Source organism: Nelusetta ayraudi, unplaced genomic scaffold (assembly GCF_046127955.1).
Source record: "Nelusetta ayraudi isolate G7.1 ecotype Tasmania unplaced genomic scaffold, CSIRO-AGI_Nayr_v1 ptg000135l, whole genome shotgun sequence".
In the NCBI taxonomy this organism is placed as follows: domain Eukaryota; kingdom Metazoa; phylum Chordata; class Actinopteri; order Tetraodontiformes; family Monacanthidae; genus Nelusetta; species Nelusetta ayraudi.
In genome coordinates, this window is record NW_027466185.1 from 20,984,918 (window position 1) to 21,002,043 (window position 17,126).

The 17,126-nt window shown below is 43.0% G+C and overlaps 1 protein-coding gene across 1 annotated transcript; it reads left to right on the top strand.

Annotated features, from left to right (window-relative positions):
* The first annotated feature begins 1,855 nt into the window (after positions 1 to 1,855).
* LOC142877258 (hippocalcin-like protein 4) lies at positions 1,856 to 16,702 on the top strand. The gene is made up of 4 exons (XM_076011725.1): positions 1,856 to 2,066; positions 13,205 to 13,380; positions 14,846 to 15,061; positions 15,150 to 16,702. Exons 2-4 carry the CDS (start codon positions 13,219 to 13,221, stop codon positions 15,345 to 15,347), a joined length of 576 nt encoding a protein of 191 aa, XP_075867840.1. The 5' UTR covers positions 1,856 to 2,066; positions 13,205 to 13,218; the 3' UTR covers positions 15,348 to 16,702.
* Positions 16,703 to 17,126: the final 424 nt, after the last annotated feature.

Below are 17,126 nucleotides of genomic sequence, written 5' to 3' on the forward strand. Positions count from 1 at the left end.
TATAGAATCAATTGTAAAAGCATGTCATCCCAAAAACAATCAATGATGCACTACAGTTGAAATCATTATGTAACCATGTGGGTCAATATTGCAGCCTCTGCCGTTGCATGATAAGACAAAGGGGGCACAGTGACTCTCTGCGGCCGCATTTTCTCTATGCTGAAATGACATTTGTGCCATTAAGAGACAAAGTGGAGGCATTACTCTTTGTCTCCCTGCAACACCCGCAGCCTCTCTATTCCAGTTAATAGGTTAAATGTGCAAGGAGTCACCACGAGGTGTGCCTGACAGTGCAAGATAGTGTTAATTTGATATACAGACAAACCTTTACCACTGAGTATGTTTCACTCTATGTTATAACAACTCAACAAAATTGGAAAATAAATTGGAAAATGTCTATTTGATATGAAAATGTAACATTCACGTCTAAGATTGAAGGGATTTATGTAACTTTCCGCTATCAGCTGGTAAATGCAAAATATAGCTCATGTAATTAATTAGATTCAAATGGCTTTAGGTAAAAGTCACAAGCATAGCTCGGTTGCCTCTAAGAAGCCAGTTTCGCATACAGCCAAGCGCCAAGCTTTGCAGCAACCTCTTTTATTTATTTATTTATTTATTTATTAATAAGAAGAGGATTAGGAGGAAGAGGAGTTCATTTCTTCCTACAAATTGCACCGAAACCTCTGGGAGTCCCTCCCAGGAAAACATCTGCAACTCAGACAAACTAATTCCAAAAGCTATTCAAACTTTAGTGACTCTGTATAAGTGACATTTTATTACACATGAACCAAACATTCTATGCCGCTAATTAACATCTGCTATTACAGAAGTAGGAAGGAATGAGCTGGCTTGTGTCCTCATTTTTGAACTGCTGTGAGTGTCCTAATACTAGTACACAGCATTTCACTCCAAAACATCAACCCAAAACATTACAGGAAGTAGCATTGAAAAGTCCTGTCCAGTCCTACACTTGTATATAATATTGTATGCTGTCATTATGTCAATATGTCTAATTGTACTGTCCCACTCGGTGTTTCTTACCACTAACCGTGCTTATATGTAACCTCTTTATAACCACCTGTAATCATTAAGTTACCCTCTTTTTAAGCCATTTACGTCTATTTTTATGTCCCGAGTTCTACTCATCTTTTCTGATTTAATCTACTTTTCCCCTCTTCAGGAAGTCATTTATAACATCATGGCATAGGGACTTCAGATGAAAACTAGCTTTCAGGCTAACTCTGGTGTATTTGAAATTGTATTTTGGTTTATTAATACACACTGTCCCTTGATAAAAATAAATAAATAAATAAATATAGTTGTTGAGTGTTTATAAGCAGCAACAACAACAAAAAAAATCTAAGGAACCGCTTGGGAGCCAAAAGAGTCTGATCTTAGTGAGCTGAGCCAAAAGAACTGATTCTCTGAAAAGACCCGGATTTTTCCCCTCACTACCAGTGACCCACCCGAGAGTTACCTACTGGCCCAAACACCACACAGAAATAAACAGTGTTACTGGGGGTGGTGGCATTAAGCTAAAGAGACCCTGAAACCCTTAAGAAAAGCAAAAAACATTAAACACAATGTCAAAAAAAAAAAAAAATCCCGTGTCGAGCAACTACCGTGCGTGTTTTGCTGTTTTCACTGGTTTTCCTTCAGCTAATAGTCGGTTTTTAACACTCGCTTTCACTCTCCCTCCCCCTCCTTTACCTACCCCCCTCGCCTCGGACTGACAAGCCACCCGGTCCAATCAGAGCAGCGGAAGCCCACCTTCGCTTCGTGCCGCCGGCCAATGGCGGCGGCCGGAAGGCGGGGCCAATGCTAATGTGTTGGCAGGGGAGACGCAGCGGTTCATTCATTCATCTTTCTCTTCCTTCTCCCCACACAGTGAGAGAGGTGAGTTACCGCGAAGGTTATCCTACACGAGGAGGAGCCCAACTGAACCCGAAAGACAAACACTTTGCCGTGAGAATAGCCCCCGAAGAGCACAGGGGAGGGGAAAGGCTTTTGGTTTTCTGAGGAGCTTTCTTTTCTCCCCCCCTTCTTCTTCCCAAGGTTACAGGGTGAGTACACGGTGTTTTCTGCGCTGTTTTAAACGCGTAAAAAGTGCGTGTCAGAATGTGCCAGGTGTTCTCTCAATGTCCAGCTGCGGAGTATGAAGTGAGGAGACTGCGTGATTTTTCTTTCCATTGGTTCAGCCTCACCAGAACCTGAACCACTCAACCCCCAACAGCATCAGTGTGGTTGTGCCACACTTGTTTTTGCCAAATAATAATAATAATTAAAAAAAAAAAAAAAAAAAAAAAAAAGGACTATAACAAATCCATCTTAATTAAAGTGAGGCGTCTCATTGGTCAGTCAGAGGAGGGGGAGCAGCGTCTTTGGGAACGACACGCACAGTTGATAGAAATGGGACTCGCTTTTGATCACAACTGCCATGCAGGTAGTGAACGTTGTTGTGTTTGTGGTGTGCTGACATCTGGTGAGTCGTTCTTTTTTTTTTTTTTTTTTTTTTTGGAGGTGAGAAAGAGCCGCATTAAATGTTGGACGGGTGCATCAAATACGCACAAAGGCTTCCATCGTGCCGTCCGTTCGTCGGCAGCAATCAAAGGAGGGCAAAATGACTCTACCTGATCACACAGGGCTAACAAGTAAAAAAAAATTCATTCACGCACAATTACATGTGGCAGTTTTGAGCAGATGCTTGTGGGTGCGAGCAATGTGAAGCTGGTTTGCACCGACGGAGTGATGGAAACACATGGCAATTGCACATCAATGTCATACACTATATATCGACACGCCGTGCGACCCTGTGTGAGCTGGGCAGCATCACCGGCGGCCTTGATGCTGCATGCGCCCCTATGCATGGGGTCACATCGCATGAGTTATCCCGTCCCGCCGACCGATGTGTACGTCCACATATTTGTGGGCTCTGCTGGCGCTTTACATAATGTGACGTCCCATTGATTGGTGTCATATACACGCGCAATGTTCCATTGAATCCCACGCGCAGACGTATGTGGCTCGTTCTGGACTTCCTGCGCTGCGCATTGTGTAACTCTTTAGCAGTTTTCAATAAAAAAAAAACAAACAAACAGGGGCTTTTGGACAGAAGAGAAGCGGAGCTGTAGAGGTAAGATGCCTGTGGATGGTTGTTTGCGTTTGTTGAAGGATCCTGAAAGTTGACTTGATGGCGTTCTTTTCCTCTGAGCCCACTCTTGCGCTCTTCACAGTGTATGGCTCTCGTGAGGCAGTCTCAAGTTCTGCTTTGTAGGCTCGGGAGGGAGGTGAAGCCATAACGTCGTCACAAATAACATATTCAGATGGGAAAGAGACCATTGTAGGATCTGATACTGAGCTATTTCGCCATCGCCAGTGTTTTCCCGTCCTTGCAAATCCATCTGTTTATCGAAACAAGGTAAATTGATACACAGCAGTGTCAGTTGTTTTTTTTCCAGTGATTTCAATATTCAGGATACAAATAATGCAAATGAAATGGCAGACGTGAAGTCGCAAGAGCTGTCAGTTATCAAAAGTACCAAAATTGGTACTTGAGCAAATAAGTTAGTAATTAATGAAACTGTCACTATATTTTTGCTTCTTTTTTAGACATCTTTATTAAATCAGTGATTTTGCCATGTATTCAGTCTCTGCATTGAATCTCTCATCCTGGTGCTTGATGTCTCTTTATAGACTGAAATAAGATGTGGCGTCGCTCTGTATTTTACATCCTAGTACTGGAGCTCCTCTTTTTATTTATTCCCTAACCACTTGTCCTCCAAGAGCAAAACAAACAATTGGATCAAGTGCACCATGCACTGTGTACACTTTGCAAAATGTTAGTGCAAACAAGAAGACTGACATTCAGCAATCTGTATGTTTAGTCCCCTCTACTATAGGGCCGTATGAAGAGAACGCTCCATTGCCCTTTTCCCTCCCGAAGGCTGAGATTTCAAGTGTAAAATCCAACACATCCACCTGGGTTTAGTCAAGACACAATGAGAGGCCACTGCAAGCTTCCAAACAATGATGGCTGCAGGGTGGATGCCGAGATAGCGTCAGTTGTGTCACAGCTGAACAACATTTCTTCATCTAAGGAAGTGCGACGAGTGATGCCAAAGGCTCCCCCCCCACTCGTAAATGTGCTTTACTTTGGCAAGAGTTAACTGGAGGGGATGATTCTCTCAAAATTGAGATTTCAATCTGCAGCGGAGGCTGCGGCGATATGTTCGAACCCATTTTGAGCTTCAAGAAGGCACCAATGAAAGTCTACTATTGCGGTCAAAGACATTTCACATTGTTCTGAAACCACTACTTTTCTTTTTATCCAGAGTCGCCTCCGAGCTAGCAGCTGTGTTCTTGGCGAGGATGAATGCATACGTCATTGTAAAAAGATCCGTTAGCAAAGCAGCTTCCTTTTCTGCGTGTGTAACAATGAGCACTCGCGTTTATGAGTGTTCGTGTGTCGCTGGGTGGCCTGCGCAATCTTCTGTATGTCTGCATGACGTGATGTTACACAGGAGGACAGATGTTTTACTGTAAAGCTTTGCACGCGCATGCGGTAGTGCGTGACTGATAATGAAGCTCAGTTACTTCTTGCAATGCCGCTCAAATATTAAATTCATCAAATGCCAAGGAATGCTTTCTAACTAACATCTCTTGTCCTTAATTAGGACGGAGAGTTGATAACCCAGATTCAGTTAGAAAAGTTTGCAAGGTCAAATTTTGTTTGTGCTATGTAAAAGCAATGTTTGTAGAAATATATGTGTGGACGATGCCTGAACTGGACTTGAATTGGCCCCCATTGATTGCAAAGAGCAATACTGTGCACAACAGAGCAGCAGTTATTGATTATTTTTGTCATCGATTAATCTAATGTTTATTTTCTTTGATTCAATTTGACTAAACCATTATTTGAATATGCAAAAATAAATAATAAAAATATGAAAAAAAAAACCACTTAAACACTGAACAGACACTTAAACAACAACTGCAAAAAGTGTGAAAGTGAGAGGATATTTAAAAATATATATCTATTCTGGCATGTGCATCACAAGTTTCGATTCAGAAAAACTGTAACTGCATAAATGAACGTGATCTGCAATCAGGGTTAGACAGTGGCACGTTAGAATTGTTTTTTGCTCCAACTTTCTGCATGCAACGCACCCTTGGATATAATATCCCCATGTGCAGATACATACATTGTGTCAACAGTTTTGTCAACTAGACGGTGTTTGCAACAAAACACATCCACTGTACAGAGACCCACAAGTCAGGTCCTCTTGACAAGCATGCTGACAGGTGTCCATCTGAATTTTATGGTTTGTAAAGTAAAACTTTCAATGTGGGGCAATGCAGTGGTGTGGTGGTTACCACTGCCGCCTTGTGGCAGGCGGGCTCGATTCCGATATCTTACTGTGCGGAGGTTGCATTTCCTCCCTGGGTCTGCCTCGGTTCTCGCTTGGGACTCCGGCTTCCCACAGTGCAGAGACATACACAAAGACAAACTCTGAGCGGTCTGTATACGTCGCTGTGAGTGCTAGTGCAAACGGTTGTTTATCTCTGGATGTGGCCATGTGATGAACTGCCGACCTGTCCAGGCTGTGACCCCGTGTTGGCTCCAAGTACAGCTGGGATTGGCTCCGGCACCCCTTGTGACCCTGAGTACTGGCTGAAGTGGTGATTGCAATTGGATGGATGGATGTTTTATTGCCTGAGCATGATATACCAAGGATATCTGACATACCCTCTGAGTTTAAAAGCCTGTTTTAAGGTAGTTTTAATTCTGCTACTGAGATAGGATATTAAGGAAACATGAACAGGAGATCTCACAAGGATTTATCCTTACCTCGTGACCCTGTTTTTCCCCACTGCCATCACTTATTAGGTAAGCAGATGACTATGTGCTTTACATCACCCCCCTTTGGGTCAAAATGGTCCAAAACCAAGCTCTAATCCCCCCCCCCCCCCGTCCTTATCCAATGTTCATTTAGCATGTATCTCATGGGATCCTGAAGAAGACGTTGCCACGTTTGGGAGCGGCAGAAATTCATTACCTGAAATCCAGGCGCGTCAGGCCGACGACTGTGCACTCTGCAGTGAGGCGGATTGATTAGTCACCTATCAGCAGTCTTTGTTTCAGAACACATTAGCTGCACATGTCAACAAAGCGCCCAGTGATAGCTTCGAGTTCCACAGCAGGTTGGAGTGCCGCAGGCATCGGTCCAACGTTCTGCTCCTGTTACACTGCAGAAATGTGTGTGTATGTGTGTGTGTGTGTGTGTGTGTGTGTGTGTGTGTGTGTGTGTGTGTGAGAGAGAGAGAGAGAGAGAGAGAGAGAGAGAGAGGCAGAGGGGAGCACATTTTGTTTTTTTGGAGGCTGTTTTTGTCTTAAGACACCTGAAGCTGACAAGTTAACAACTCTTAAACCAGGGCAGGTGTTGTTATTATTTTAGAAAAGTGTGTTTTCTGTGTCCCTTGTGCAGAGACTGCGTGCGTGCTCCCCGCTTGCGCCTGAGGTGTAAGGTGCCGCTGCAATATTATTAGCCACCTTCTTCTACATGGTTTGTGCGGCGACGGCGCAGACGGAAACAATAGCCGACAGACAGCAACACTCAGAGCTGAGTCAACCTGTGCTTAATTAAATGTTTCACAGCGCTGCCGATTATGAAGCGCAGAGGTGAGCAGATGAACTTTGGGAATTATGGGTAAAGGTTAGCTGAGAGGCTGACTCACAAAGGCGCCCATGTTTCCCCCCTCCAGGCTCGACAGGCTGCCTTTATCTTGAATTAGAGTTTGAACGGCTCAGCTGCATGGGAGGAGGGCTACGTTTCTATAGCGATGCTTTCTTCCTGCCCCCGTAGCTGGAGAGAATATAGCAAAATATATGACGATTGGAATGACAGATAGTAATTGTACTGATGTCATTTCAAGAGGACTGTTAATGTTTTTCAAACATAGAATTTGAACAGGAAACGTTCAATGCAGATGTTTGTTTATGCTCCTTTTCACCTTATAATAATAAGGCTTCTGGCATTGTGATGTAACATTCAAGGACTGAAACACTGATATGGATAAAATATTTTGGTGTGACGTGTGGTAATTAAAACTAAATGATAACTAAGTAAAAAAAAAAACTAAAAAAAACTAATGCCATTTTTTTGAAATTTTCCTTAAGTACAAACTCGTCCACAGCCTCAAGGCTCAATAATATTTTACTTAAAGCGGTGTACTAATGTTTTCCTGAGCCCTTTCTTCCTTATAAATCATCTTCAGATTTGTTTTTGTAATGCAAGGCCATGGAGGGGACTGAAGGTCACACATATTTAGTATTGATTCTTTCTAGCCTTTTACTCACGACTGACTTTCCAGACTTTTTAAATCTTTGTAGGATATTGGCGCAATGGAAGGATTTAAAAATATATGTAGAGATTTTTTCATTATGTTAAGATTCGTCAATGTACAATTTTGGTTCTCAACAAACAAGGTTTATAAGCAATAAATGTCTTTTAGTCAGGGACTATTGCTTCTCATTTCTAACAATTATTGTATATTACTGTATATTGTATTACTTATTATATTACTAATTTATATCTTGAAGTATTTATGGATTTGAAGTTTTACTGAAATGTCGTAATTAACAATATTCTACCGGGGTGACCAAAGACCATCAGGGGATGTTGGAAACAGTCACTTTATAATATTTAGATTTTTAATGAAGTCCCTCGTCATCAGGTTCAAATCATCAGCCAGCCAACTGGTCAGGGCCAGTTGGCAGACAGACCACTTCCACTGGCCAAACACACCATCCACTGCCACTGACGTTTGGCAGTATACTGAGAGTGTGTTGTCAAGACTGCATATTATTTCATATCACTCTCTCTCGTTTGGTGAGAATCTTTTTCATGGTCCAGTCCATTTTTTCCAAAACAGTACTCTGACTTTTCAAATCCATTCATTTTTTGTAGTGCTATCCTTTTTTTCAGTCTCTCTTGCTCACCCATAGAGGCACGTGTATTTTAGAGTGTTTATTATAGTTGCTAGCTGCAGCTGGTATTGGACCCGTATCCCATTGATTGGTCTCGTATTTGGTCCATTGTATTTTTTCCACTCTCAAAGGTTATTGACATGACGAACACACACAGGAAATGACCGCTGTGTGATGCCTTGTTTCCCAATTATGCCTTGTTTTCCCCACTCAGAGCTAATCATCCTGTGTCATTCCGACACAATACATTTTTCCTTTTAAGCAAAGGCTTGGGAGAGGACTCGTTTTTAAAAAAAAACTTTCAGTCCACTATTTTAAGGTCTCAAAATGATGCATGTAGTTACTTGTCAAAGAAAAGAGTAAGACAAACAAACAACAGAGAGAAAGAGTTAGCGTTGGAGACCAATCTTGGTCTTTGAGACCACTTTTTACGTGGTCAATGCTCTTTGGTCTTTGGCTTATCTTGGTCTTAGACATAACAGTCTTTAGTAGGTTGAAGTGTCCAGTCGATTTTCACACTTTTTTTTAGCTTTGGTCCTGAGTTGCTCCTGGTCTTGGTCTTGTCTTGGTCTCAATACCTCTGGTCTTGGTCTTGGTCTTGTCTTGGTCTTAATACCGCTGACCCCGGTCTTGTCTTGGTCCGGATACCCCTGATCTTGATCTTGTCTTGGTCTCGATACCGCTTGTCTTGGTCTTGTCTTGGTCTCTATACACTGATCTTGATCTTGTCTTGGTCTCGAAACGCTTGTCTTGGTCTTGTCTTAGTCTCTACACACTGTTCTTGGACTTGTCTTGGTCTCGATAACCCCGATCTTGGTCTTGTCTTGGTCTTGATACTGCTGGTCTTCGTCTTGTCTTGGTCTTGATACCTCTGGTCTCGGTCTCACCTGAGGCAGGCTTGACTCCATCACCACAAGTTTAGTAGACCTACCCCTTAGGTCAAGGTGTTACGTTTACGGTCTGGCATGCTCTATTGCACTTCATTAAGTTCATATCAATATCGAGTAAAATGTATCAATTGCAAATGTGACAGTAACCTCATGGCAGTGTCTGTCTGGAGACTTATCTTAGGGGGGCGTTCCTTGTGCTACCCTGGATAAATGTAAAGTGAAACTAAAATGCTCATATACGTTGTAGGGAACATCCAAAAGAATTAGCTAATAACCAGTAATAGTGTTTGTGTTTTTCAGCCACTAGTAGAGCCTTCGCTCTTGATATGTTGCAGCTTTAAAGAAGCACCATAGAAATGTAAGTCTAATTACTCCTGACTGTTGCACGCAAACATGTTTAACCAGCTCATCCAATCACTTAGATTGCCGTCAAGTTGGCCCCTCTTAAATACACACACAGACACACACACATCCACAGACATCGTCCCACGCATTCACAGCTCTAATCACAGTGTGTTTACTATCAGTCCGACAGCTGGAATGAACAAGCATTAAAGCTCCTTCAGGCTCAATGCGATACATGTCTTCTTATTGAACGCCTGTTTGGGCAATTTTCTGCCAGCTCTTCTTATCTGCCTGTCGCCTCACATCTCTCTCTGCCATGTCCGTCCACCACTGTTTCTCCCCAGATTAAGTCACAGTCCTTCCCTGTCTTGTTTAGTGGAACCAATTCTTCTTCATCCCTTGCTGTCTTTCTTGCTTCATCATTATGTATCTCACGTCCCTCGTCGTGGTCACGGTCGGGTGTCTGAGCAAGAATTCCAGAGACACCTGTGTGAGCTGAGAGTGCAGCTAGTCCTGTTCTCGTTGTTATCCTTGTGCATGTATGTGCGTGACCGGATTAGGGTTAGGGTTAGGGTTAGCAAGAGTGTGACATTATGCTTAATGCATCAAAACCATCCATTGGTGTGTGAGTGTGTGCGTGAATGGGTGAATAAGAGGCCATTGTAAAGTGCTTTGGGGTACCATGAAGGTGCTGGAAAGCGCTATGTAAGTGCTGTCCATTTACCAGAAAAGTTATGTTTCAGAGGCAACAGCAGGGCCTTCAAATCCATCACTTTCTTTTTTCCACAACTTACATAAGGTTGAATTGCAAAGAGAAAATAAACACACCATAGGCGATTTATCACACACAAATTGGTCACCACAGTAGAAGTGCCTGATCAAAATATCTGCTGTAGCTATGAGTACATCAGATCAATAAGGACTTGGACGACTGATTTCTGATTCACAGTCTTAGCAATCCAGCCACCTTGGAAGGTTTACTGTGTTGGACCACATTGTATGGTTTGGAAGCAGCACTGCTTGATTCCATTGGTTACAAGTGAAACAGAATCATTGGTATTCACCCTTGAAATGAAACTTTGTTACAAAGTCACCAAACAAATTTTTTTTTATTTGAATTTTGAATGGTGGGTTCTGTTGAATGTTGTGTTTCCATTTCTTTTAAGTTACCTTTGACAAATTGACATTGCCACCTAATGCAAATGTAAAAACTTTGTTTTTGTTTTTTTCAAATTGAACTCAATCCTTCAATCAATGAAACATATTTTTTTTTAGCCCAAGTTCATAAAAACAGTTTGCCTGGCTACATTTTTTTTTATCCACAAATTCTGTTCCCGCACAAGTTGTAGTAATGAAAACGCACCTTGGCAACAGGATCTTAGGTGCATCACTATGCTCCATTTGAGTTCATGGACGTTTATCCCATTACTTGTCCTTATTAAGCAAGAAGGTCATTTCTATTCAACACATCAGCACCGGCCTGACATGCATGTGCTCACGTTTGTGCACGTGGCTCAATAGGTTTTCTAAAGCAGGAGAAATAAGGAAATAGCATAGACAGCACTTCATCTGAATTCTCAATGCATCTCATTGACTCCCGGGAAATTTGCCTTATGCGCCATAAAAGAAGACCTTATCCAGGAGAGAGGATCACCCATGCTTATCTTCAAACAACCTCCAACCCTTGAATTGTCTCTCACAATGGATTTCTGCTTCAGTGGGATGAGCTGGCAGAGACCCGAGCACCCAAATGGAAGACGTGAGCTGAATGAATTTTATGAGGCTGCCTATCCTGCTGGCGCGAGCAGTGTTTATTTTGATTCCTTTTGATGGGATAAGTTTCCAGTGTGTTCGTTTGCCTGGCTTGTCGCGCCTCCTGCTCCCCTCCACAGGAAACTCTATTATCTGCAACACTTGCTCGCCGAATGCGGGGATAAAATCTCATCTGCCACAGTAAGTGGCCAGAAAAGCTTTCCAGCCGCTGTTTGCATTTGTGCGTGCCGTCGTCTGCATGTCACCCACCAAGTTATATTTAGAAGGTAAGTTTTGGCAGTGTGGAATTGCGTTGATGCACTCCGAATTGGCATCCAGGTAAATCTCTTTCAAGGTGTTGTTGAAGCTGTGCACTTTTCAGATTCAAAATTAAGTAGCAACTCCTGCAGTAATTAAAACTAAACCCCAATAGTCACATTTTCAACAGTGCTTTGCAGTGTTTTTTGTCCTTTTTTTTTAATTTTTTTTAAAAAATTTTTTTGACATTGCACACACATTTTAACATGAATAATTACAACAATTATATGCAGAAAGACATACCAAGGTACAGGTATATTATGTACTGGGCAAAATACTTCACAAACTGCTACTTGTGTTTTCACAACACTGAGTCTCAAAGGCAGTATGTGGGTATATAAACATATCCACTGTTCTGAGGCACCTTATGCTTGCAAGATATATAATAAAGTTGTTGGTGAGTGTGTGAGATTGCGTATGAAAATCCCAGTTGATCAGCAGTTAATGCCAGACCAGTGAGTCTCTTAAATCTAATTTCTTCATCACTGATGGCCATTTTGAACTCAGCAAGTCATCCTCACCAGTTGCTGCCCCGTGATTGGCTGACTATGATTACATCACTTGAATAAAGTGGCCGCTGAGCCTGAGTGTATATTTTCGTTCCTCCACTTAGTGAAATAACAGCCGACATTGTCAGAACAAGTTAGTCTTTTGTCCTCTGGCTTATTGATATTCCACATCTCCCCGTCTCGAAGCCTTCAGCTCGCCCCCTTACTTTGACTGGAACATGTGAAGTTCTAAACGTCCGCGCAGCCTTTCGCAGTGACTTGGGGTTTTGTTGCTTCTTTTTTGACGTGACTCATAGCCCGATGATATTTCAGCCTGGAAACTGTCCCCACGCACTCTCTGCGATTTAGAGCAGGATTTGTAGCCGCTTGACTCGGCTGGGTCGCCTGTGTCCTGGTGTCAGAGTGCGAAAGCGCAGAACTATGAGTCAGCGATGGCGTCACCGAGTCACTATGGTTCTCGCCAGTGTGAATATTTTATTGTCAAAATAGCACAGCAGGGGCAAGTAAAAGTCTGCCCGTATCGACGGGTCTTGTATTATATGTGCGCTACTAAAAATGAAAAGATAGTTCTTTGCGATTATACGCTGTCACCCGCAACTCTTAAAAGCCCTATTAATTTCTCTTATATAAACTCCATTCCAGGCTGAATTAAATCACCCACAAAGGAAAGTACAAGTACAAGGAATTATGAAATCTGTGTGCTACCGGCTGCTTTGCTCTAGTACTTTGCTGTCAGAAGAAGAAGCAAAGGAAGTGACTGCGATCCTTGCTACTGCTAACATGATCAGATGGTGCAACAACAGCCTTTGTTAAGGGATGGATCATTTCAAAAAGACAAAAAAAAGTACAACAGTGGTTGGAATAAAAATGTTTTTTGCCTCCTGACTAATGGCTACAGTTCAGTCAAACACTTTTTTTGTGTGCGTCGCTGTCTGCACGAAGAGGAGGCTGCTTGTTTTCTTGTTTCACTCAGCTGGCATGATCCTAACTTGGCATTGAATGTGGCAAAGGGTTGTCCAGTCACCTTTCAACCTGCTTCAAAAAACAATTTCCTTCCTACTGCAGTGAACTCAGAACAAGGCAGCAGAGTATGTACGTGCGTACTGTAAAACCCTGTTTTAATCACATGTCAGATGTGCGTGTCTGTATGTGTGTAATTGTATGTTTTTGTGTTTAAATCCATATTTAATGGAAAGGAATTCCACCAGAGTGGCTGTGTGTTCATTAAAGTTTGAAAACCTTAGTCAGGACCTATAATAAATAAAACTAAAAATAATAGCGCTGGTCCCATGATACCTCGGTGACTGCTGTTTGTCTTGCAGCCTCACACCTGTGTTTCCACTCACTCACTCACTCACTCATCCTCCTCCTCCTCCTCCTCCTCACGTCCCTCCCCCCAGAGAGGCGAGGCATCATGGGGAAACACAACAGCAAGCTGGCTCCAGAGGTCCTGGATGACCTGACCAAGAACACCGAGTTCAACGAGGCCGAGCTCAAACAGTGGTACAAAGGCTTCCTCAAAGACTGCCCGTCCGGCATCCTCAACCTGGAGGAGTTCCAGCAGCTCTACGTGAAGGTGAGGACGAGGCGAGGCGAGGCGAGGTGGCGGAGGCGGGGTTGCTAAGCAGTCGTGAGCGGCGCTAGGAGCCTTACCAGTGTTCTGTTCTGAGCTATACCTACGGTGCCTGCAGCAAGTAGTGGGTAGATTCATTGGAGATGAAAGGCACCTCTTTGATATGCAGCATAAAAACTCGTAGGTGGTTGCTTGCGAACCTTTAACACCAGACAGGCTGACTAATTCTCCTGCACTCAGAGGTTAGAGATAATTATACACCACGTCTGCGGCCGTGCATAAAAGAAGCTGCTGCAGTTTTCAAATTGCTGCGCGACAGTCTGAAGAAGTTTGCCCTTTTTAAGATCTTTTCCCCTGATTAAACAACACGTGGCATTTCATCTGTGAAAATGCAGACGTGTATTTTGCATTACGGCTGGGTAATTGCCAGCCCAGCCCTGTGAAGCCAAGAGTTCAGGGGGTGCCCAGAACATACAATGAATTGAAATGAAGCAGATTTAATGCATGAGAAAATTTGCATTCAATTGGCTGAATGTGATGTTAAAATTCCTACCACCTCCTAATAATGGGCGGCAGTGAACGTCGAGGATGGAACGTAAAGTAGGAAGGTAAAACGCCAAGTCAGTTCAAGGTGGGAAATGTTGTCAAGTGCATGAAGCACATCAGTACATTTAATTTCTCACCACTTGAAGGTATTGGCAGCAGGACCCAAATGCAGACTCAGTCAAGGTGCAGATGGAAAAATCAATTTTTTTTTTTCAAAAACAATATATTCAACCAAAATTGCCCTCATGGGGGTAAAAGATTCCCCAATCCAAAACGGGAGACTCAGAGTGAAAATACAAACAAAGCTGAGACAGACTCACAGACATGAACCTGGACCTGAACTGGATGTAGATACACCAAAGATAGATAATTAGGGACAATAGATACATAAAACAAAGATGAGTTAATATCCAGACAATGGAAGGCAAGGATTATTCACACAAGAGGGCGGGACCGACAACGAGACACAGGTGAAACTCACGGGACAAAAAAGGCGGGAAACAGAAACAGGAAGTAAAATATTGAGAACACAAGGGGAGAGAAGACTATCAAAGCTAAAACAGTAAATGCAAAAGCAGACTAGTGGCAGCCTAATAAATTAAACAAATACAACATTACGTCTAATTTAATATCTGCTCATAAAACATAAACAAAAAATATTGGTGACCCTATAAAAGTTTAAGGAACACAGTTTAGGAAACACAGCAATGAAGAAAATAGAGGAAAATATCTCCAGTTGGAAATTTTGAGGAAAATATAGTGTTTAATAATTCAGTCTTTCTCAGTTTAAGAGGTAAAAAAAATGCCCTTAAAACACATCATAACTTGTTTGTGCCGATTAAAAACTCGACAGCCTGACATTGGGGGGAAAAACGAATTGATGGGACTTGACTCTACGCATACGTCTTCTCTCTTTTCTCAGTTCTTCCCGTACGGCGACGCCTCCAAGTTCGCCCAGCACGCGTTCCGGACGTTCGATAAGAACGGCGACGGCACCATAGACTTCAGGGAGTTCATCTGCGCGCTGTCCATCACCTCCAGGGGCAGCTTCGAGCAGAAGCTCAACTGGGCCTTCAACATGTACGACCTGGACGGCGACGGCAAGATAACGCGCATGGAGATGCTGGAAATCATCGAGGTGCGCGTTTGTTCGGTTTTCTTTCGCATAGCTCGTTTTGGGGTTTCACGAGATGGCAAACGCTTTGTTTGTTTCTCCACCCCGGCAGGCCATTTACAAGATGGTGGGCACGGTGATCATGATGCGCATGAATGAGGACGGGCTGACCCCACAGCAGCGCGTCGACAAGATCTTCTCCAAGATGGACAAGGACCACAACGACGAGATCACCCTGGAGGAGTTCAAGGAGGCGGCCAAGTCCGACCCGTCCATCGTCCTGCTGCTGCAGTGTGATATGCAGAAGTAGAGGGGATGGGCGAGGAGGCGGGGATGGGGGGCGAGGGAGGGAGGGAGTGAGGGAGGAGGCTTAGAGGAGGAGCAGATGGGCGGAGGGAGGATGCGGTTTTTTTAGGGGAGGAAGGGAAGAAAGGGAGGCTATTTCACCCCCCCCCCACCCTCCTTTTTTTGAGGCAGTGATGACAGGGCCGAGCTATGTTTGGAGCGCAGTGGGCTCCGTTCCTTTTTATCCCCACCACCACCCAACTCTCCCGCTGCGCTACACAATTCTGTCGCACAAATCCCATTTGGTGACGTGCGGAAACTGCGGCGTCCCTTCTCGCAGCCTCGCCCCCCCCCCAGCCGCAGACCAGGGAAATCTGTCAGTCGTCGCCTACGTTTTTTTTTACACCCTCAGCCTCTGCGTGTGATCGGGGATGCTATGCATCCCCAACACCCCTCAATCAATAAAATGGCTCTCAGCAGTAAATTATCGTAAAAAAATAAAAAAATAATTAATAAATAATAATAATTGCGTCAGTCATTACCTCATGCGGCTGTCAAGTGTAATTGTGCTCACGACAAAACGTACGAGTGCCTTCAAGCGCACTCATCCCAGGTCGCTAAAAGGCCGGTGTGGGAGGGGGAGGGACTTTAGCGGCTTGAATCGCCACTTGAGGAGAAGCTTCAGCGGGAAGGTAACTCTCCAGAGGTGCCCGTTCCAGACCCCCTCATCCCCTTCAACAGCAAAATGTGTTTAGCTACTTAATTGGGCCGTGGGTGTTGGAGGGTCGTATCACTTCATGGCCTAAATGATGTGAAGTGCTACATGATTAAAGTTGAGCATTTAAACTTTATCACCAGAATAGAAACACTTGTTCCCCTCAGCGTCCCCCCTCAGAAGGTAGCAGATCCATAACATCAAATTTAATTAATGCCAGAACAAATTGTGTTTCTTTATATAAAAACAACAACATTGCGCTCGTTTGTGCAGTAGGCAACATGTAAAGCCGGGCTGGACGAAAATGGAGTGGGATGAAGTGAACAGTTGCTCGGTGAGTGCCGAGAGGCTTTTTTTTTTGAGTATCAGTCTTAAACGTGTCTGTGAGCTCAATAAATTATAAATGTTCAAACAAAAAGAACAATAAATGTTCAATTCAGGGAAGAGTTTGTGTTGGCTCAAAGGAACTTTTGGTCCTCTCAGCTCGATCTGATCAAGAACTGGTAGTTTCAAGGGATGCAGAAAATGTGAAAATGGCAATTTTATTATAATACTATATATAATATTGCAATCAGTACAAAATTATTCACGCAGAGAGAAAATAACAAACATTATTAACCCAATTAAGTGCAATAAGCCTTTTCAGATAACTGAATTTTTAAGAATATTAAAGATAAAAGTATTATTACAGTTTTGCCAACAGACTGTCAGCACTTTACCAACCAGACCTTTGTCACAAAAACTTGACAAGAGACCAAATACAGCTTGTGTTTGAAAAAGATTAACTGTCTTACTGTCTTAGTGATAAATGACCACCATTTAAAGCCTATTCTTCTTCCTCATCATTGGTGATTCATCAATTCATTTCTTTTGTAAGGCTAATTAACTCGGCTAATGGAATTCTTGCCACCATCTTTATGGATTTATGTCAGTAAAAGTTTGAAATTTGCCCTATTATGAAAGGTTTAGAACTGATTTTGGGTGGAAAAGGGTGAATAGTGTGTCTTTTGTACTTAAACAGAACAAGAGATAAGCTGTGCTTTTCGTGGGAGACTTTGATACAAACAACTTAAGTCACGAAATGAGTCT

Bases quoted from the DNA above. Each gene is read 5' to 3' on its own strand.
- LOC142877258 (XM_076011725.1), top strand. From the start codon at position 13,219: ATGGGGAAACACAACAGCAAGCTGGCTCCAGAGGTCCTGGATGACCTG. The intron at 13,381-14,845 runs GTGAGGACGAGG...CTCTTTTCTCAG, and splicing joins TCCAGCAGCTCTACGTGAAG to TTCTTCCCGTACGGCGACGC. The intron at 15,062-15,149 runs GTGCGCGTTTGT...CCACCCCGGCAG, and splicing joins AGATGCTGGAAATCATCGAG to GCCATTTACAAGATGGTGGG.